At 39.5% G+C, this 23,646-nt stretch overlaps 1 protein-coding gene across 2 annotated transcripts in view; it reads left to right on the top strand.

Annotated features, from left to right (window-relative positions):
• Positions 1-23,646, top strand: part of MYZAP (myocardial zonula adherens protein) — a 119,510-nt gene that overhangs the window by 77,947 nt on the left and 17,917 nt on the right. Inside the window, exon 11 of one of the 2 annotated variants that reach the window (XM_006831607.1) lies at positions 14,960-15,043. The exons of the other annotated variant lie outside the window; for it this stretch is intronic. Within the exon in view, the coding sequence (XP_006831670.1) occupies positions 14,960-15,043 (84 nt within the window). The remainder of the gene's footprint in view (positions 1-14,959; positions 15,044-23,646) is intronic. 2 annotated transcript variants of the gene reach the window in all.

Raw genomic sequence — 23,646 nt, 5'->3', positions numbered from 1 at the left:
CTCTGGAAACCTACCTTCACTCCCATCAACAGTGCATTCTTTGATGTGTTTGCTTCATGAAAGTTGGGACCATGTCTTCCGTAATCACTGTTGTGCTCCCAGTGTTAAACATCATGCCTAGCACAGAGGTGCACAGTAAATGCGTTTTGAGGGAATGAATGAGTGAAGAAACTCTTAGAACCTCAGTTTCCTCATCTATAAAATCAGGAGAACCATTCTTATGGTTGCTTCTCTGAAACTAATGAGATCACCCAACAAAGGCCCAATCTTCCTTTCTTCCTTCTTAGTGAAGGTACACAGTTTGGAGAACCAGTTTCTTCATCCCTCCATGGTGTTTATGCAGCCAAGTCACTTTTAGGTACCAAAGAGAATTAGGGTGTTGTTCTTTTCTTATTAGGAGTTCTGGTGGTATGTAATGGGTAAGCTCTTGGCTGCTAATCAGAAGGTTGGTAGTTAGTTCCCACCCCCTCCATACACAGAGTAGACAGGGATGGCTACCCAAAATGGAGGGGCTTCAAAGGCATGAAGTAGACTGGTTTACAAGCTTTCAAGAGGGAGCCTAGATCCAGAGGTCATGGAGGAAGGAAGAATCTCCACTGAGTAGGTATCCAATCTGTCAGGGCAGATTACACGCTTTCAAGAGGGAGCCTAGATCCAGAGGTCATGGAGGAAGGAAGAATCTCCACTGAGTAAGTATCCAATCTGTACTGATGAAAGGAGATGGAGATAGGTCTCTTGTGGTACAATAGTGAATAATTGTTATTAGGACTGATTATGGGGGTTGGAAATGTAAAGGTAGACATTTTGTAGCAAAAGGAGGGGAGTGATTGACTTTGCAGTCTAGGAGTGGAAGTCCCTGGGACCATCAAGGGAGAAGAGTGGAGAGCGGGGCCCTACCCAGAGAAGCAGTGACACCAGAGATGGAGGCAGAGATGATGACGTGGAGAGATGGAGCGGTTGGGGACTCTAGATCCAGAGAGGGAGAGGTGCTGACAACTGGGTGGCAGGCTTGTAGGGTATACCCTTTGGTTGGTTGATGATGCATGGAAGGGATTGTAACCATGGTAGTGAAATGATATACGATAGGATGAATGTAAAGCTAATGTTCTCCTATGTAAACTATCACATAATTCACAATAAAACATTAAAAAAAAAAGTGAATATAGGTGAATATCATTAACAGTTGGTTCATTGAGGAGGTTGTAACCATGTAATGAAGCAAAGTGTATGATTTGTTGAATGTAAAACTGATGATCTGCTCTGTAGACATTCACTCAGTTCACAATAAAAAGTTGAAAAAACAAAAACAAAAGGTTGGTAGTTAGAACACACCAGCTGCTCCATGAGAGAAAAGGCCTAGTGATCTACTCCCATGAAGAGTACAATCTAGGAAACCCTTTGAGGTAGTTTTACTCATTCATATAGGGTAGCTATGAATCAGAATCGACCTGATGCATACAACATTCCTCTCTTTAAAGAGAAGTTGGGTTATTTTTAATATAAGGTAGAAATCAAGCCCAATTAGATTATTTTACCCCAGAAGCCACTTTTAACGGATCCGTTTGAATGGCATAATTCTATTGTTATATATTACTTCAAACTTAATAGGAAAAAATTGATTAAAATATGTGCTCTGTTCCTATCCAGCCTGGCTGAACGCCACAAGACACATTAATTGAAAATGAATTTCCACAAACCCAGTGAAACATCATGAAGATGAAAAATGTACCATTTTCCCCCTCCATCCCTTCATTGATTTTTCATTTTCCCCACTCAGAGCTTCATTTAGCAATTTTTCAGTTTCCTTTTGTTGTGGCCTTAATTCATTCCCCTTGCACTCCCCACCGCCCCCAGAATGAGATAATGTACCATTTCCCTTGCCCTTATTAAACTGGTCTTTCATACTGCATTAGTGCAGGCCAGATTTTGATCTTGTCATATGTCCCTGTGCTTTATTACTTGTGTTTTAAAAAACAAAGATGGTAAACTTTACTATTACTATTTTTATTATATTATGTAGTGAATTATTTTATGGACGAGAATACATGTTAGAAAGGTAATAACCATGAAATTGCAGCACTACAAGACATCTGAAATAGAATTAAGAGAAGCAGTAGTAGCAAGAACTAAAATGCTGTTCAGGGGAAGAGTACAAAGTTTCAAGTATTCTCATTTTGCACATGGTGTATGTGAGGATTAATTGTGGCTCCTAATTTGCTGAAGGAAACGAACATTAATGGTTGCCAGATGACAGAGTGAACAAGAAGTTGGGTTGGAAACAAGGTCCTGTTGGGACCAGAGGGAAAGGCATTAAAACCCTGCTTTAGTTCTTGTAGGTTCCTCCAGAGTCACTTCACTGATTCACTAGATAGATCCCTGAGGGCTTTCAAAAGCAGTAATGGGGATCTTCAGGCTATTTTCTTGTAAAACTTTACAAAATTTCAAATAACCTACCAATGTGTGTCAAGTCAATTCTGACTGCTGGAGACCCCATGTGTCAGAGTAGAACTTGCTCCATGGGGTTTTCAGTGTCTGGTCTTTTTGAAGTAGGTTGCTAGAGCTTTCTTCTAAGTTTCCTCTGGGTGGAACTTCAAATCTTTCAGTTAGCAGCTGAGCACGTTAACTTTACATGTATGATTTCCACAACCTAGGGACTCTTCAAGTCACCTAACAGCATAAGTTTTCTCACAAAAGGCTGCAAGGGCTTGATAAATCATATTACTTTTTCTTGACCTAGAATTCATAACTATGGTTATTTTATTTTTACTAGTTCTGATTGACAGTGATTTGTCTTTGATAGATTTTCCTAGACTTTTGATTGTGAATTGAGTGAAGGTTTACAGAGTGAATCATCTACATTCAGTAAATCATATACTTTGTTTCATCTCAGTTGCAATCACCTGAATGTACCATCACTCATTCTACTGTCTCCCTGTGTTTCCTGTTTCCACTCCTCCATCTTTCCCTACCCTTCTGAATTTTGCCCTTAGATAGTTGCTGCCCTTTTGATCTTACATGGTTAACCGTTCTGTGGTGTGTGTTCCTTACTAGTGTTGTCTCAGAAAATGGAGCCCCAGGGATGGGTTCAGCTTGAGACCTGAAGGGTGTCTTGATAGATTTTTAAATGAATTATTTCTTCACAAATGCAGTCAAAGCAGAAAGTCTTTTAAACTGAGGGTCCATGGGAAAAGTAACAAGGCAGTGTTATAGGTGGTGAGCGTTAGGGAGCCTATGGTTTATTTATTACTGAGTGGTCACATTTTGCCATGGTGTATGAGCACACACAGAGGTCTACACCCTGATTTTGGATCAAAGTGCCTGTGGGCCTTAGCTGATTATTCTTAAAATTAAAATGAAACAAAAATAAAACAAAGCAAAGTTCCAAGAAAATAAAACAATAATATGGTAAACTTAGACTGTCTAGGTTTCAGAAATCAAGTTTTCTTTCTCTTACAAACTTTTGAACTACTAACAACAAGATTGGCAATTCAAACCCATCAATTGCTCTGCAGAAGAAAGATGAGGCTGTCTGCTCCTCTAAAGATTTACAGTCTTGGGAACCCAAAGGAACACTTCTACTCTGTCCATAGGGACATTATGTATCGGAATCAGCTCAATGACAGGGTTTCATAAAAATCTTCATTTGATTGAGTTGAATGTGACCATGAATTTAAATGCACCTTCTAGTATCAGGAAAGTTGATTTCACATGTGGCATTGATGTGCAACTTATATGCACACCTTTTCAGGATGTGTCATGTTTATTTAAGGCATTTCTAAGATTACATGAATATTATAATATGCCAGCTGGTCAAAGAAATCTCCCCCACACCTTATTCCTTAAAAAGTCCTATCAAATGCACTCTAGTTTTTAATACTTACCTGCTATTGTATTTCTTATGTTCATTAATTTATCTTACTGTCCTTGAGTTCAATGTTAAGTTCATTCACAATTTGGTACTGTTTACATAATTCTAACCATTTGTAGTTGTTGTTAAGTGCCGCCGAGTTGGTTCTGACTCATAGTGACGCTGTATAGGTTTCTGAGAAGCAGCAGATAAGTTTGAACTGCCGACCTTGTGGTTTACAGTCCAGTGCTGATCTTACAGGGCCACACCAGAAGTCCAATTCTAACCATGGGGCTCTTTTCTATTCTGACACCTAACACAAAATGATTTGTATTCTTCATGTAACCAGTAGGGGAGAAAGTTCCAGGGAACTGAGGAGCCTCACAGCCTTCAAGATTGTGCTGGACTATAGCACAAACTTACCGTCTTAGCGCTGCTAGAACCGAAATACCGCAAGTGGATGATGTCAACAAACAAATTCATTTTCTCACAGTTTAGGAGGCTAGAAGTTCAAATTCAGAACACCAGGTCCAGGGGAAGGCTTTCTTTCTCTATTGGCTCTGGTGGCAGATCTTTGTCTCCTTTCACCATCTGTAGGCCTGGTGTTCCTTGGCATCAATGTCTTGTATGTCTTGACATCAATCTTCCTTTGGATTTTGGAGGTTCTCTACACAGGGACCTGGGATCTAAATGACGTGGTCTGCCTCTGGCTCTTCTTTCTTGGTGGTAGGTTTCTCTCTTGCTTGCTTCTAAGATAGACAGTGATGCAGGCCACACTCCAGGGAAATTCCCCTTATATTAGATCAGGGCTGTGACCTGAATAAAGGTGTTGCACCTATCCCTAACCCCCTTGTAACTGATTGGTTAATCAAATCAGATCACATCATGGGGGATAATTATTCATTACACAATTACCAAACTACATGATTGCATAACTTCCTAACCACTCAAAATTGTGGCGCTGTCAAGCAGACACATAATTTGGGGGAACACAGTGCGGTCCAATCCAGTTCTTAAATCATTTCCTTTTGGTCTGGTCTACACACTACTTCTGTTTTGAAATAAATTAGGAGGAATCCTTTCAGTACAGCAGTTTGTATTCTAAGAGTGTGTGAATTGGTAGGGGTGATTTCAGTCCCTTCAGAGGAGTGCTGTTTTTCTATGAAACAATGAATACACTGAACAGTGGATTTGCTGTCTAATCATAAGGGAAGATGAAAACAAAGGATGGCAATAACTATCATATGTCCTAATAGGTGTTTCAAAGGGCCAAGGTTGCATAAAAGAGGGAGACACAAAACCAGCCTAGAGGACTTAGGAAACGCTGCTCTGGGAGGCAACTGTTGAATAAATGTTGACAGCAGGCATCTTACTGGTGGAAACGGGAATGAAGGGTGAGAAGGCAGTCCTAATGGAAGCATTAGCCTGTGCAAAGGCCTAGAGGTAGAGCCAGAGTATGGTCAGGATTATACCCAGGGAGTGCAAGGAGGCTTGTTGATGTTGGGTGCCACCAAGTAGTAGGTTTCAGTTCATAGCATGTAGTAGATTTCAGTTCATAGCACGTCCACCTGACAATAGAACCCCACAGTTTTCTAGGCTATGATCTTTTTGAGAAGGAGCCCTGGTGACATAATGGTGAAATAGCTCTGCTGCTAACTGAAAGGTCTTCAGAACAAACCCACCAGCTTTTACATGGGGGAAACATGTGGCAATAGCTGGGTTCAAACCACCAAACTTTCAGTTAGCAGATGGGCAGTTAACTATTGTGCCACCAGGTCTCCTTGCCAGGAGGATGGACTGGCTTGAATGTACGGTTCACTATGGGGTTGCTCTTGTTAGATGCCATCAAGTTGGTTCCAACTCATAACAACTCCATTCACATCAGAATGAAACACTGCCTGGTCCTGCAACATCCTCACAATGGTTGTTATGTTTCAGCCCGTTGTTGCTGACACTGTATCAGTCCATTTCATTGGGGTCTCCTTTTTTGCTGACCCTCCACTATACCAAGCATGGTGGTCCTTCTTTAGGCACTGGTCCCTCTTGATAACATGTCCAAAGAATGTATCAGCCTCAGTTCAGACGATCTTTCTGTCTGTACTAATTCCAAGACAGATTTGTCTGTTCTTCTGACAGTCTGTGGTACTTTGAATATTCTTTGCCAACCTATAAATTAAATGCATCTCTTCTTCTACAGTCTTCGTTATTCATTGCCCAACTTTCACATGCATATGAGGCTATTTTTCAATACCATGGCTTGGGTCAAGCACACTTTAGTCCTCAAACTGGTATTTTTGCTTTTTAACACTTTAAAGAGGTTTTTTTGCAGCAGATTTGCCCAATGCAATACAACATTTGATTTCTTGACATCTGCTTCCATGAGGGTTGATTGTAGATCCAAGAAGAATGAATTATTTGATTACTTCAGACTTTCTCTTTTTTCCTTTTAAAGAATTCATTTTACACCTATGATACCACACAGTATGCCATGTTAAACATTGACATGTAACTCCCTAGTAAGATTCTTAAAGCAAAAACAAAAGCATTTACCTTATTAGAAACAAGATACACTATTCACTTATTGGCTTCAAACATTGTACTTTTACTTTCATAATTGGACAATGCATTCATGAAACAATCTGTAGGACAGCTACTGTTTTAACAGACAAAGAACACTTTTAAGTAGATGTGACTGCCCTAAACTGTTTATTAGGCATGAATTTTACAAACATTATTTTTATTAATGGTAACAGTGAAGCTGGAGAGTGTTGCGTCTTCTCTAAGCAGCCCTGTGAGAACCACCAAGAGTGTGGTAGAACTTGTGGCCCTTCCCCAGGCCACGGCTCTTGCGGCCTGCAGATGTCAAACCACGCATCTCCCTGAGCTTGTGGACTGGCTTGGTGATCCACTGGGTGTCAGGATGTCTTCTGATAGCTTTCTAGAATGGATCAATGCGGATAACTTCAAAAAAATTTTATGTGGAATCTTCACCAACCCAGTAAGAATTCAGGACTCTTAGGGCCCCACAGTGGCATCCAGCTCACTCCTCAGCCACAGATTGAAGGCTTCTAGCAAACTTCAGCTGGTTAATACTATGATGGACAGGCTTGCCATAGGTTACACCTTTAGGCACTGGGCATTTACGGCCACCTCTGTGCACGTGAATCCGATAGATGACATAACCTAGCTTGACCTTGTATCCCATTCTGCACACCTTAACTGGCTGGGTGGGATTGAGGGAGAGGTCCTGTGCTACGCAGAGAGCTGGTGGTACTGCCAACAGTGGACCCACAGGAGAAATCGCATCACATGGGACTGCTTCTTCCTTCATAGTTCCTGGATGTACTTGTAATCACCTATCTTGGCTTAACCTGATGGCTGCCACCAGACCAGTCTTTTCTCTTTTTATATGATGTATTATTTAGTGGTCTAGTTTAGTCTTTGATCTTCATCAGTAACTCTTTCAATCCTCTTCAATTCCAGCAAACAGAGTTGTATCACTGCATATCTCAAGTTGTTAATGAGTTTTCCTCCAATCTTGATGTCATGTTCTTCTTCGTATGATCCAGTTTCTCCTATTACCTGTTTAGCATACAGACTGAATTAGTATGATGAAAGGTTGTAACCCTACCATACACTTTTCCTGATTTAAAACCATTCAGTATCCTTTTATTCTATTCCAACTACCCCTTGATCTATGTACAGCTTCTCATGTACATGTTATCCATAGCTTGTTACAATCCACACAGTCAAATGCCTCTGCATAGTCAATAAAGCACAAGTAAATGTCTTTTCTGGTATTTTCTGCTTTCAGTAATGATCTTCCTCATTCCATGTCCTCTTCTGAGTCTGGTTTGAATTTCTGGCAGCTCCCTGTCAATGTACTGCTACAACTGTTTTTGAATTTATCTTCAGCAAAAGTTTACTTATATATAATATTAATGATATTGTTTAATGGTTTCTGCATCCCTTTCTTTGCAATGGCATAAATATAGCTATTGGGCATAAATATAAATATAAATATAGATTTTGTTTGATGGTTTCTGCATCAGCTTTCTTTGCAATGGGCATAAATATAGGTATTTTTCTATGTTCCATTTCATTTTTTTTGACCACTTCCAATTTTCTTGGATTCATACTTTGTACATTTCATGTTCCGATTATTAGTGGATGTTTATAGCTGTTTCTTCTCATTTTGAGTTATGCTGATCAGCAAATGAAGGTCCCAAAAGCTTTGTTCAATCTAAGTCATTAAGGTCAATCCTAGTTTGAGGAGGCAGCTCTTCTCTGATCATATTTTGAGTGCTTTCCAACCTGAGGGGCTCATCTTCCAGGACTATATCTGAGAATATTCCATTGCTATTCATAAGGTTTTCAGTAACTAAGTATTCAGAAGTGTTCCACCTCTCTTTCTTTCTAGTCTGTCTTAGTCTGGAAGCTCTACTGAAATCTGTCCACCATGGCTATCCCCGCTGGTATTTAAACTACTGGTGGCATAGCTTCTAGCATCACAGCAACACAAAAGCCACCACAGTATGACAAACTGACAGACGAGTGGTGGCACTGTGGTGTGGACCTGACATCTAATGAAGCTGGGAGAGAAAATAAGACCACAGAGAAAGGGTCTCATCTGTACTACACTAGAGTGTTAGAATATTATATAGGATTTGGAGGGTTTTTAAGAAGGAGAGGAATATATTCAGAATCTCTGGGGTTAGGGCCTTTTTTCTAGCTTTTTATTGTGAATTAAGATTTACATACTAGGTCATAAATTTTACATCCAACAGACCACACAGTTGGTTTACTTCAGTGATTGCAGTCCTCTTAATGTGGCCTCAATTGCCCCTCTTCCTCCCTGTGTTTCTTGTCTCCATTCCTTCTTCTTTCCCTTCTAAATTTTCTCCGTAGGTAAATGCTGCCCTTTTGATTTTGAATGGTTGGCCATTCTTTGGTGTAGGCACCTCACAAGTGGCATTGTTGTTGTTGTTAGGTGCCATTGAATCGATACCGACTCATAATGACCCTATGCACAACAGAATGAAATACTGCCCGGTCCTGGGCCAACCTCACAGTTGTTGCCACACTTGAGCCCATTGATGCTTCCATTTTGCCAATCCATCTCGCTGGGGGTCTTCCTTTTTTTCCTCTGACCCTTCACTTTACCAAACATGATATCCTTCTCCAGCGACTAGTTCCTCCTGACAATAAGTCTGAAGTATGAGAGACGAAGTTTGGCCATCCTGGCCTCTAAGGAACACTCCAGCTACACTTCTTCCAACACAAATCTGTTGGTTCTTTTAGCAGCCTATGGCACTTTCAATATTCTCCTCCAACACCATAACTCAAAAGCATCAATTCTTCTACAGTCTTCCTTATTCACTGGCCAGCTTTTGCATGCATCTTAGGAGGTTATTGAAAATACCATAGCTTAGGTAAGGCACACCTTAGTCCTCAAGCTGACATCTTTGCTCTTCAACACTTTAAAAAGGTCTTGTGCAGCAGATTTGCCTAATACAATACTTCGTTTGATCTCTTGACTGCTGCTTCCATGAGTGTCGATAGTTGATCCTAGAAGAATGAAGTCCTTGACAACTTCAATCTTTTCTCCATTGATAAGAATATTGTTTGTTGGTCCAGTGGTGAGGATTTTTGTTTTCTTTACATTGAGATGTAATCCATACTGAAGGCTGTGGTCTTTGATCTTCACCAGTAAGTCCTCTTCATTTTCAGCAAGCAAGGTTGTATCATCTGTATATCACAGGTTGTTAATGAGTCTTCCTCCAATCCTGATGCCACATTTTTCTTCATAGAACCCAGCTTCTCATATTATTTGCTCAGCCTCCAGGTTGAATAAGTATGGTGAAAGAATATAGCCCTGTCACACACCTTTCTTAATTTTAAACCATTCAGTGTTCCCATGTTCTATTTGAACAACTGCATCTTGGTCCATGTATACATTCCTCATGAGCATACTTAAGTGTTTAGGAATACTCATACTTTGCAATGTTGTTGTCCATAGCTTGTCATGATGCACACAATCAAAAGCTTTTGCATAGTCAGTAAAGCACAGGGAAACATCTTTCTGGTATTCTCTGCTTTCAGCCAACATCCATTAGACATAAAGTTCCACTTACTTTGAGTGATTCCAACACACCACTGTGGTGAAGGACAGATTGAATAACTCAGATAACCCATGCGGGTAACTAATTGCTAATGTGAAGAAAAAAATCATCAGATTTAAGAAGTTACAAGAACTTTTATCATCACCTCCTTCTTCCCTCTTAAATATCAAACTAATGGGTAGTCTTAAAAGAATCTAACATCATGCAGGATCCATTAGACTGTAAAACATATTCTCTGTTTGAGTTATAAAGAAACATGCTAATTAAGACAAAAATTAGAAAAAGAAAAAAAAAAAGAAACTTCTTTTTTAACTAAAGGCTGAAAGTTAAAATTTCCAGACTTACCAAACATTGCCTAGCCCTGACCTAAACATACTTTAGTTAATTCCAGCAAGCAGCTTCGACACTGGAATTACTCACTATACCAAGAATTTTGGAAGACAACTACCTGGCCAACCAATTGGAAGAGATCCATAGTTGTGCCCATTGCAAAGAAAGGTGATCCACCAGAATGTGAACATTATCAAACTGTATCATTAATATTACATGCAAGTAAAATTATGCAGAAGATCATTCAAAAACAGTTGTAAAAGTCAGTACATCAGCAGGAAGCTGGAATAAATTCAAGATGGATTCAGAAGAGGACATGAAATGAGGGATTTTATTGCTGATGTCAGATGGATCTTGGCTGAAAACAGAGAATACCGGAAAGATTTTTACTTGTGTTTTATTGGCTATGCAAAAGCATATAGCTGTGTGAAGTAGAACAAACTGTGGATAATATCGTGAAGACTGGGAATTACAGAACACTTGATTGTGCTCATATGGAACCTGTACATAGACTAAGAAACAGCCGTTCAAATAGAACAAGGAAAAACTGCATGGTTTCAAATCAGGAGCTGCATCAGGGTTGTATCCCTTCACCATATGTATTCCGTCAGTGTGTTGTGCAAATAATTTAAGAAACAGGACTATATGAAGAAGAACACAGCGTCAGAATTGGAGGAAGATTCATTAACAGCCTGCGATATGCAGATGACACAACCTTGCTTGCTTGAAAGTGAAGAGAATTGGAAGGATTTACTGATGAAGATCAAACATTATAGCTTCCAGTGTGGATTACACCTCAACATAAACAAAACAAAAATCCTCATGACTGGACCAATAAGCAGCAGCATGATAAATGGAGAAAATTTTGAAGTTGTGAAGGATTTCATTTTAGTTGGATCCACAGTCAATACCCATGGAAGCAACAGGAGAGAGATCAAATGACATATTACAATGGGAAAATCTACTGCAGAAGACCTCTTTAAAGTGTTAAAAAGCAAAGATGCCACCTTGAGGACTAAAGTGCACGATGGTATTTGCAGTCAACTCATGTGCATGCAAAAGCTGGACACTGAAGACCAGATGTGAATTGATGTATTTGAATTATGGTGTTGGTGAAGAATATTGAGTCTATGGACTATGGACTACCAGAAGAACGAAGGAACCCTGGTAGTGTGGTGGGTTATATGTTAGTCTGTTAACCGCAAGGCCAGCATTTCACATCTACCTGCCGCTCTTGGAATAAAAGATGAGTTTTTTTGCTCTGGTAAAGATTTGTAGCTTTGGAAACCTAATACAGGGTTACTATGAGTCAGAACCAACTAGACAGTACACAACCACCACCATGAGAAACACAACCAAATCGGTCTTGGAAGAAATACAGCCAGAGTGCTCCTTAGAAGCAAGAATGGCAAGTTTATCTCACATACTTTGGACATGGTATCAGAAGGGATGAGTCCCTGCAGAGGACATCATACTTGGTAAAGTAGAGGGTGAGCAAAAAAGAGGAAAACCCTCAAGGAAATAGATTGACATTGTGGCTGCAGCAATATAGCAAACATGTTGTGGTTGTTAAGTGCTTTCGAATCAGTCTGACTCCTAGCAACCTTGTATAGGGTTTCCAAGGAGTGAGTGGTGGGTTTGAACCATTGATTTTGTGATTAGCAGGCCAGTGCTTATCCAACAGTGCCACACCAGGACTGCAAACATAGCAGTGATTATAAGGATGGTACATGACTAGGCAGTGTTTCATACTGTTGTTTATGATGTCATTTAGCATCAGAACTGACTGGATGGTACTTAGCAACAACAGTGACTTCCCAGTGTGGCATGTAGGATCAGCACTGGACTGCTAACCACAAGGTCGGTGGTTCAACCCCACCAGCTGCTTCTCGGAAACCCTATACAGAGTCGCTGTGAGTTAGAACTGACTCCACAGCATTTAACAGCAACAACCACAACAGTTGTTGTTGTTGTTGTTGTTGTTATTAGGTGCCATCGAGTTGGTACCAACTCATAGTGACCCTATGCACAACAAAACAAAACACTGCCTGGTCCTGGGCCAACCTCATAATTGTTGCCATGGTTGAGCCCATTGATGCCTATCATATAAATATTTTAAAATAGGAACATTACAGGGATGATTGTTGAAAACTTATTTTTTCAAAAATTGAAGAAAAGCTAGCAAAACCATCTTCTTCTTTTCTTTTTGACCTATAATCTTACCCCAACCTCAAACTATTTTTATTTAACTTCTCCTCCAGTTTTTACTTTATTTAATGCAAACTTTTGTTTTTCTATACCTTAAGGCTTTTTTTTTTTTTTTAACCTCAAGGCTTTTTGTAAATACTCTTTCATTTTGCAATGCTCATATAATTGTTTTTAGTGTTTGTTTTTGTGTAATATACTCCATCATATTGATATTCCCTAATTTATTACCCATTCCTTTAGTGCTAGACATTAAGGTTATTTCCATTTTCTATTATAAATAATAGGAGCAAGAACATCTTTGTAGATATAGCTTTTTTCCTTCGTTTGAATTATATCCTTAGGATTAATTCCCAGGAGTGGGATTAGTGGGTCAAAGGGTATGAACAGTTTTATGGCTCTTAATATTTATTGCTAAATTGCCCAAAGGGTCATTCTAATTTACAGTGCCACCTGCAACACATGAGAGTAACTGTCTTTGCTAGCTATGCCAACACTGGTTTCTTTAGTCAATAGTGTTTGGTAAATTTAATAGGTATTAAACAGTGACTCATTACTGTTTTATTTTATTTTTAATTTCTTTAATTATTATTAACAATGGACGTTTTTCTGAAGTGTGTTTCTTATATGATATGCTGTTTTGTATGGTTTGCTTTCCACATCACAAGGTTATATTTCTTGACATCAGGTGGAATTGGAAAGATTTTATAGTTACAAATATCAAATGTACTTAGAACAAAGAAAAATTAATGAAGCTTTATAGACTCATTCCACAGACTCAACAATGGCAAGAATTGGCCACATTTGCTCTATCTACCCCTCCTTTTTCCCTCTTTTCTTATTTTTTTTGCCCCACTTTTGTGTAATTGTTTTTCCTGTGTACTTCATTATGTCTCTCTAAAGCATATGAGATACTTCTTACAGAATTACTACGTCAGTATCTTGTTGCTAGATGCTGTTGAGTCGGTTTTGCGTCACAGAACGAAACACTGCCCAGTCCTGAATCATCCTAATGATTATTGTTTCATTGGAACCCATTGCTGCTGCCACTGTGCCAATCCAATTCATTGGGGGTCTTCTGCTGATCCTCCGCTTTGCCAAGCATGATGTCCTTCTCCAGGAACTGGTCCCTCCTGATAATGTGTCTGAAGTATGAGAGACGAAGGCTCACCGTCCTGGCTTTTAAGGAGCACTCTGGCTATACTTCTTCCAACACAGATATGTTTGTTCTTTTGACAATCTGTGCTACTTTTAATATTCTCCAACACCATAACTCAAATGCATCAATTCTTGTACAGTCTTCTTTATTCATTGACCAACTTTCACATGCATATGAAGCTATAGAATATACATGGCTTGGGTCAGGCACACCTTAGTCCTCAAACTGACATACTTGCTCTTGAATGCTTTAAAGAGGTCTTGTGCAGCAGATCTGCCTAATGCAGTGCCACTACATACTTAACAAAATTAATGATAATTCCTTGGTACCATTTAATACCAGTCAGTAATAAAATTTTCACAGATGTTTTAAAATGTGTATGTTTACTGATTCCAGTCAGCATACAGACAAGGTTCTTTATACTTGGTGGTTATGTTTCTAAACTCCAGAGCATGCCACCCCCTCCCCATGCATCTCCCACTTCTATTATTCCTATCCACTGGCTCATTGTAGGAACCGAGTTAGTTGTCCCGATAAACAGGTCCTATATTCTGGATTAGGCGATTGCCTTATTAGCTCTAGAAGTTTCACTAGATTCAGACTCAGTGACTGGTGCTCCATGCTTCGTATTGTAATACTTGAGGGACACATAATGATTGTTTGTCCCATTTTGGGTGACGCTAAGGATTCAGGTGGAGCCCTGGTGTGTGGCGCTGTGGGTGAATGCGCCACACTGCAAAGCCATTTGAACTGCAAGGTCGGTGGTTCAAGCTCACCAGCTGCTCCTCGGAAACTGTATACAGGGTCACTATGGGTCGGAATCGACTCGACGGCACTTAACAACAACAACAATAAGGATCCAGGCGATGAAAACCCAGTAACACAATTGTAAAGTTCCCTGTTTTTGATTGAGTTGTGTCCTCCCAGAATATGTGTTGTAAACCTGACTTCTATGTCTTTGATTATAATCCCATTTGGGAATGGGTTGTCTTTGCTATGTTAAGGAGACAGGATTAGTGTAGGGTGGGTTTTAAGTCAATCCCTTTTGAGATATAAAAGAGATTAAACAAGTAATTGAGAGAAACCAGAGATTTGGGGAAACACATGTCAAGTCACATGAAGATCACCTAGGAGCAGAAGTTCAGAAGACACAAGGATCTTCTTCCAGAGCTGACAGAGAGAGGAAACCCTCCCCTAGAGCCAGCACCCTGAATTTCTAGCGGTCTACACTCAGAAAGCCTATTTATATGATTTTATACTTTTGATGAATATAATTTTTATCTTGTGTCTTTACAGATCGAATCCTTAAAGAAAAAGGTGCAACAGAAGCAGCTCTTAATACTGCAACTCTTAGAAAAGATATCTTTCTTAGAAGGAGAGGTAAGAAACTGTGTTTCTTTAAGACGCTGACTTACCTTACCATTAAATTTAATGTTTCTCAGCCTACCACTGACACTTAATTAAAAATATGGCTGTTTCCTGGCCTTATAAAAGTGATTGAAGGTTAACTGCCAACACTGAAAATGAGGTTCTGACAGCTAGTTTATCTTTACCATCTGATTCTCCTCATTGCAGCTTGCTACTCACGTTGGCTTTTTTGGCTCTATTTTTTCTTGTTCAAGACTTTCCTCAGCAAGGCTGATAAGCTGTTGTTTAATCGTGATCATTTCCCACATTGGTGCGGTACTTTATAGTTTGTGAAGTATTCTCACATACATTCTTTACATAATTTTCTCAGCAGTATTAAGCAAGGCAAGGTGAGGATTTTTACATCTCTGTTAATAAATGTAAAACACAGAGGCACCGAGCAGCATGTGGTTTTGCTCAAGATCACCCAGCTTGATGAAGGCTAGAGCCAGGCTGAAAGACAGCCAACAGATCTGTGGCTGTTGAGTTGATCCAGACTCATAGTGAAGCCTATAGGACAGCTCAAAAGTGCCCCATAGAGTTTCCAAGACGATATTCTTTATAGAAAGAGACTGCCACGTCTTTCTCCCATGGAATGGTAGATGGGTTCAAACTACCTACCTTTCGGTTAGCAGCCAAGCATCATAACCACTGTATCACCAGGTCTCCTTGAACATATTTTGTTGTTGTTAAGTGCAGTTGAGTTTATTCTGACTCATAGTGAAACCTGTACAGGGTTTCTGAGGCTTTAAATCTTCGCAGGAGCAGAGAGCCTCATCTTTCCCCTGGGGAGCAGTTGGCAGGTTCGAACTGTGGACTTTGTGGTTCACAGTCAAGTGCTTATTGAATGGAGCGGAGCCACTGTGCTCCTTGAACATGTTTTAGAGGTGATTTAATTTTATCTGAAACGTTAAGATATTTAGTATTCCTAAGTTTCCATTTAAAAGTCATTTTGTGTAGGTTCCGGAGAAGGAAATTATGGGATATAAAATGCCTCAAGAGTCTGGGTATTAATAGAAAGAAAGCCAAAATCTGTTTGATCTATAGGCTTTCTATTAAGAGCTTGGCATTGATCCCTTTCTTTTTGTGTCTCTTTGGTTTGCCAAGCATCTGTCCCTGTCTCTGTTCCTCATTATAGTTCTTCCCCAGTGAGAGATAGCCCTGGAGACGGCAGTGAAGTAAGGAGAAAGGGAAGACATGACATTTATTAAGAACCTAGTGTGTCTTGGGCATTGGTAGATACTTTCCATATGACTTGTGTAACGGACAGGTGAACAGTAGAATCAGACTTAGCCAAGTTTGAACCCTGGATCTGCTTCTGATTAGCTGGGTGGTCCTAGATAAGGGTAGTTTTTTTTAATATATATAATTATAAAATTGGGAAGATAACAGCACATATATGTGTATGAATGAATGAAATGAAAATTTATATAAAGTGTTTGGCATATACTGAAAAGCACAACAAGACCAAACCATTGCCACGGAGTCCGTTCTGACTCATTGTATGTCAGAGTAGAACTGGGCTCCACAGGATTTTCAATGGCTGATTTTTTCCAAGTAGGTTGCCAGACCTTGTTTTGGGAGGTACCTTTGAGTGGACTCAAACCTCTAGTCTTTAGGTCAGCAACTGAGCGTGTTAACCACCCAGGGACTTCTGGCATGTACTGAGGACTTGATATCGGTTAAGTTATTATTATTTTTCTTGCTTGCTTAAAAGGGATGCCCGTAAAGTTAGCTTGATTTCACTCATTTGATAGATGAAGACACTGAGATTCAGGAGCATTAAAGAAGAGATGAGTAAGCCTGAGTCTGGAGCCTGTATTCTCAATCTTTGTATTTTCAGGGGCGGTGAGCTCCATCTTCATTTATTCTTGCTTCTTGAGGGGCTATCTACCAGTCATTCCCAGAAGTCTCAGATGACCCATAGGGACCTGGTACCATATTGAAAGACCAGGATCTCCTGTCTCTGAAAGCAAAGGAAATGCGTTCTTGCTACATCTCCACCCCTATCTTCTCCTCCATGGCCACTGGGTCCTGCCCCAGCCTATGCTGAACATTTCTACTTCTGAGATTGTTCTCTGAAAGTGCATTCCTGTCCCCCCCTCCCCATCCCCTGTGGCTCAGTTTTCAGCCAAGCAATGAATAGTTCTAGAGAGGGGGCAGCAACTAGTGAGGTACTGACACCAAGAGAATGGACAACCATTCAGGATCAAGAGGGCAGCATTTACCCAAGGAAAACATTCAGAAGCTTTAAGAAAGAAGGAGGAATAGAAACAAGAACCACAGGGAGGAAGTGGGATAAATGATGTTGCTTAGAGGGGATTGCAATTATTGAGATAAAGTATGTGGTTTGTTGAGTTTAAAAACTGATGATCTGCTCTGTAAACCTTCACTCAATTCACGATAAAAAGTTCCTTTAAAAAAATGTACAGCTCCCCTATGTATAGTTATTTAGGTTTAAACTCATTAGGTTCTGTTTTGCATCTACCCTTCCAGATTCCTGGTGTGAAGCTGTAAGATAGGCACTGGACTGTTAACCTTAAGGTCTGCGGTTCAAATCCACCAGCTACTCCTTGTAAACTCTACACGGGGTCACTATAGTCAGAATTGTCTTGACAGTGCTTAAGAACAACTACAACTCTAGATTCCAAAAATCTTATTTTTGCTTCGCCCCATCAGACTGAGTGTTCATCAGTCAATTCAAAAGCTTCCTGATACAAAAATATGCCCATTCTTTCCCTATTTCCAATTAGAAAATATTACTAAAATAGAATGACAAGCATATATCTTCAGAAGATAGATAAGCTTTCTGAAACTCTAAAATTCCATTCTCTCTCTTTTTTTTTTTTTTTGCTAGAAATCTTAAACTTGCAGGTAAATTAAAAAGTCAGAGGAAATCTTGACTTTGGTATAAAATGTACAAATTTACATACATGATAAAATTATGAGGAATTAAATATACACACACATGAGTACAAATAAAACTGCAGAGATATGAAAAAAATTGATGGTTTTTACCAGTGTCAGTAGCTTGATCATGATATTGTAGTATAATTATACAAGATGTTACCATTGCGGGGAACTGGGTAAAGGGAACATAGAATATCTCTGTGGTATTTCTTATAACTATAGTAGAAGCTCCAAATACACCTATACCTCACTTATCGATTATCTCTTTATCCAACATTGTGCATTTGCGACTGTCTTATGCTGGGTTTTCCTGAGAAACAAAACCAATGAAACATATATATGTATATATATATAAAGAGAAGTTTGTATCAAGGGAATTGCTTATAATTATAGAGTCCCAGGTCTGCAGCAGAAGAGAGAGAGAGCCTTTCCTGTGTGTCCATTATATTGGGAGCAGGACACACCTCCAAGGAGACATCCTTTCAGTAGATTCGGTTGCTCATAGATAATCATCAGAGTTAACTATGCCTGTAGTAGATTTCATCTTTTCTTAACTGCGAACCCACTGGGAATCCTGGCTAGTCAGGACAATAATAAAGACAATAATAAAAAAAATCTAAGCTCTGGTAGCATAGTGGTTATGAATCGGGCTGCGAACTGCAAGATCAGCAGTTCAAAACTACCAGCTGCTCCGCGGGAGAAAGATGAGGCTTTCTGCTCCCGTAAAGATTTACAGCCTTGGAAACCCTGTTCAGGGTCACTATGGGTTGGAACCAACTCGAGGGCACTTAACAACAACAACAACAAGTACCCTACTATTTTTCACATTAATGTTTAGCTGGCAGTAACAAATGCCAAGGTACTAGGTGAAAGTGTCGCTAGTTATGATGGTGATATTTGTATGTTGATTTGTGTGTGCACTGATTCTTACTGGCTTGGCAGTTGTTGTTAAGTGCCATGGAGTCAGTTCCAGCCCATATTGATCCTGTATAAGATTTTCAAGGTGTGCTGGGGGTGGGGGTTGAACCACAGTTATTGTTTTGTTAAGTGCCATCGAGTCAGTTCCGACCCATGGTGACCCTGTATAAGGTTTCTAAGGAGCAGCTGGCAGGTTTGAACTGCTGACCTTGCAGTTAGCAGCCCAGTGCTTATTCTACAGCACCACTCCAGGACTGATGGAATTTGGCAGTTATATTGTGACGTAACTTAGCTGTTATGTGATGATATAGTTATCCTCCCTTTTGTGTTCTGATATGGCCATCCTTCATTCCCCCATAATGCTGACTTTCACATAGTACCTGGTCTTTGGAACCTAAACATGTTGATAAGAGAGGAGTGGATATATTTCAAAAAGAAAAAAAATAATTTAAAAAAATGTTTAAAAAAGTAGGTCAGAGGAAAGGAGTGAAGTACTCCCTTCCTTTTGTTTGGCCTGGGTTTCATATGTGTTGTGTAATGTGTAAGTGCTCAGCGTGTCTGTTGTGCATTCCTGGCACTATTCTTAATTTCCCTGTGTATTAATGGGGTGGCCGCACCAGGCACCAGGGCTCTGCAAATGCATTTTATTAGACACACACTCATGTTTACTGCAGGTGCTCCATGGAGCTCCTAGTTGCTTGTTCCCTTGGGCCTGAGTGAGTTGGAAACAAGGCGGCTGACATACACTTGTGACATAATTTCCATCCCCCAAATGCCAAAAGGTGTCACACAGATTTCCTTCTTCCTGGAAGGCGCACAAGCATTTCAAGCCCCTTGTTTTACTCCTATAAACACAAGGTGGTGGTATTTGAAAGCTGGAAAATGCTGGAACTTGATTCTCACTGCTGTAGGCAGTTTTTCGCAGAGCATGTTCCAGGCAGTAGTCTGAGGTGGTTTGACTCAGTCAAAATCTGCAGGACTGAGGAGCAGAGAGTCTTTGTTTTACTGTATTGAGCCTGTCCATTTTATTCATTAAATGTTTCTTAAAATCTGCTCCCTCCTTTCTAGCTTAATGCCCACTGCCCATGTTCAGGCTCTCCCCATCTTTTCTTTTTTTGTTTCTTATCAATTTCAGTGTGTATTAATTTAGGCAAAGAAACCACATCTATCTAACATGTATCACGTGATTGGTGCTGACCATTGGATGGAATTGGGAAGGGACCACCACAATGAAGATACAGAACTTTCCAGCACATTCCTACCATACTCCGTTTCCCTTTGAAATGCAGGCAACCACTGATGACTAAGGAGCTCTGGTAGCCTAGGGCTTATGAGTTGGGCTGCTAGCCTCAAGGGCAGCAATTCAAAACTACCAGCCATTCCCCGGGAGAAAAGTGAGGCTCTGTGCTACTGTAAAGATTTCCTAACATGGTGGTTACTAATCGGACTGCTAATCTCACTTTCAGCAGTTGGAAACTACCAGCTGTTCCACAGGAGAAAGATGAGGCTTTCTTGCTATGAGTCGGAACCGACTCCACGGCACACAACAACAAAGACTTACAGCCTTGGAAATCCTATGCGGGGTTGCTATGAATCAGAACCGACTCCACAACACACCACTACCACCAGTGTCTCCACCACCACTGATGATTATTTTGATCACTTCTGTCCCTTTTTGTCAACTGTAGGTTTCTTTGTATTTGATATAAACCCCAGGCAACCATTCATGGTGATGATTACTTTTATCCATTTTGTTACTATAGATTTGTTTGCATTTGATATAAATGGAACCACCCATTATGTACTCTTTTGTGACTAGTTTCTTACATTCAGAGTAATGATTTGAGCTTCACTGCTGTTGTTTGTCGTCTATATTCTGTTAGATTCCATTCGCTAGAGAAAGAGCTCATGTTTGGTAAGGTGGAGGGTCAGAGAAAAAGAGGAAGACCCCCAACGAGATGGATTGGCCAAGTGGCAGCATTGATGGACTCAAGTGTGGCAGCGGTAGTGAGGTTGGCCCAGGATCGGGCAGTGTCTCGTTCTGCTGTGCTATGGGTCGGTACCGAGTCTATGTCACCTAACAAGAACAATAGTAGTATTCCATTTTATGGCTGTAGCTGTTTGTTTATCCATTCACCTGTTTACATGTATTTGACTATTTCCATTTGGGGATTATGGATTTCTGTTCATAGCTGTTGTGAATGAAATGACTACGAACGTTCCTGGACAAGTCTATGTACATGCATGTAGATTCTCATTTCTCGTGAGTAAATTCCTAGTACTGGATTAGTTGACTTGCAGGTTAAGTGTAGATCTAATGTTCTACTATATTGTCAGGTTTTCAAAGGATTGATAGTATTTTATATTCCCACCAGCAGTATAAGTATTCCAGCTTCTCAATATTCTCATCAGTTTTATTGTTTTGATTTTTTGTTTTCATTTTTTAAATTCTCATTGTGGTCTTAATTTCCATTTCTGTGGTCGTATTTGTTTATTGGCCATTTATACATCTTAATCTGTGAAAGGGGAGCACAGTGGCTTTTTATGATAAGCACTGGACTGCAAACCACAGTGTCAGCAGTTTAAGCCCACCTGCCACTCTGCAGGACAAAGATGAGACTTTGTGTTCCCACAAAGATTTATAGCCCCGGAAATCCTACACAGGGTCATTATGAGTTGGAACCAACTCAACAGCACTTAACAACATTTTGTGAAATGTCTGTTTAAATCTGTTATCCATTATTTGAGCTTTTTGTTATCTTATTATTGTGTTATAAGAGTTCTTTATATGTTCTGGGTAGTCCTTTGTCAGAAGTACTATATATGTCAGCATTTTCTTCCATTTTCCAACTTACCTTTTTATTTTTGTAATGATGGCTTTTGTTTGTTTGCTCAGATTTTTTTCAGAGCTTTTAATGTGCAACTTAAGAGGCAGATAGTAAAATACAGCATTTCCCTAAAACAGTGATTCTTAGATTCTGCAAAGCTTAGTGTGCCAGTGGTTTCTAAATAGCAAGTGCGTGATGTTACAGAATCATGCATGGTTAAAAGATTCAGCAAAAGGCAAGATAAACCCATTGATCTTTATAACAAAGATAAAAAGTTCTTTGATTTGGTTCCAGACTTCATACTATAGAGGTTACAAATTGGGCTGCGAATCGCAAGGTCAGCAGTTTGAAACTACCAGCTGTTCCACGGGTGAAGGATGAGGCTTTCTGCTTCCATAAAGATTTACAGCCTCGGAAACCCTGTACAGGGTTTGAGTTGGAACCAACTCCGTGGCACCAAAGCAATATTTTCTATTTTTCCTAATGTTGATATTTCAAGTTTTCACAAAAATGTTATATAGCATGTAAGGAGATTAATACTATGTTTTCAAAACAAATTAATGAGTTAATGACTTTTAAAATTTTCAGTTTTGATTTATAATATAGTAATTGTACATGTATACTTGTGTGAGTATATATATATATATATATATATGTTGTTGTTATTAGGTGTCATCGATTCGGTACCGACTCATAATGACCCTATGCACAAAAGAATGAAACACTGCACGATACATACACATCTATTGTGTATGTTAAGTGCCGTTGAGTTGCCTCTGACCCATAGCAACCCTGTGCAGGGTTTCCCAGGAGCATCTGGTGAGCTTGAACCTCCGACCTTGCTGTTCAAATGAACTTTGCAGTTCAAGTCTTAATGATATTTTGAAGAGCAAAGTTTTTTACTTTGGAAAAGTTCAACTTAACTTTTTCTTTCATAGTTTGTGCTTTTGTGTCATATCTAAGAACTGTTTGTCTTGGACAGATACTACAGGGTCACAGATATTGTCTTCTGTTTTCCTCTAAGAATTTAATGATTCCTACTTTTACATTTAGGTCTATGATCCATTTTGAGTTAATTTTAATGTTTTGTGTGAAGTAAGAGTGGATGTTTTTGTTTCTATGCAAATATACTGTTGTTACCTTTGGATTTCTCTTTGATTCTTACTTGTTGTTTAGTACCATTGAGTTGGTTCCGACCCATAGTGACCCTGTATAGGGTTTCCAAGGAGTGGCTGGTGAGCTTGAACCACCGACCCTGTGGTTCAAACAACTTTGCAGTCCGGTGCATTAGCCCACAGCACCACAACAGCACTCCATGCCACACCAGTTATCTTTTGATTCCTAGAAGAGGTGATTTATTTTCTCTTCCTCCCTCTCTTTGTGTCTTTGATAAGTCTAGCAAGTGGGGAGGGGTTATCAATTTTGTTGATTTTAATTTTAAAAAACAGCTTATGACTTTGTTAATTTTCTCTATTCGTCTGTTTCTATTTCAGTGATTTCTATTCTGGTACTTATTCTAATTATTTGGGGTTTACTTTGCTCTTCTTCTAGCTTCTCGAGGTAGTGTCTAAGCCATTGTTGTAGATCTTTCTATTTTTAATATAAGCCTTTACAGTTACAAATGTCTTCCTAAACTCTGCTTTAGTACATCCTGTGAGCTTGGCTGTGTTGTATTTTCATTATCATCTAGTTCCAAATATTTTTTAACTTCCCTGGAGATTCTTTGACTTATGTATTATTTAGAAATGTGTTGCTTAACCTCCAAATTATCTGGGGTTTTTCTAGATATCTTATTATTTTATTTCTAATTTAATTCTGTATGGTCCGAGAACATGCTTTATATGGTTTTAATTATTTTAGATTTATTGAGAGTTGTATTATGGTCCAGCACATGGTTTCTTTTGGCTAAATATCATGGAA

The sequence above is a fragment of the Chrysochloris asiatica genome, unplaced genomic scaffold, assembly GCF_000296735.1.
Source record: "Chrysochloris asiatica unplaced genomic scaffold, ChrAsi1.0 scaffold00004, whole genome shotgun sequence".
In the NCBI taxonomy this organism is placed as follows: Eukaryota; Metazoa; Chordata; class Mammalia; order Afrosoricida; family Chrysochloridae; genus Chrysochloris; species Chrysochloris asiatica.
This window is presented reverse-complemented; position numbering and strand designations above follow the sequence as displayed.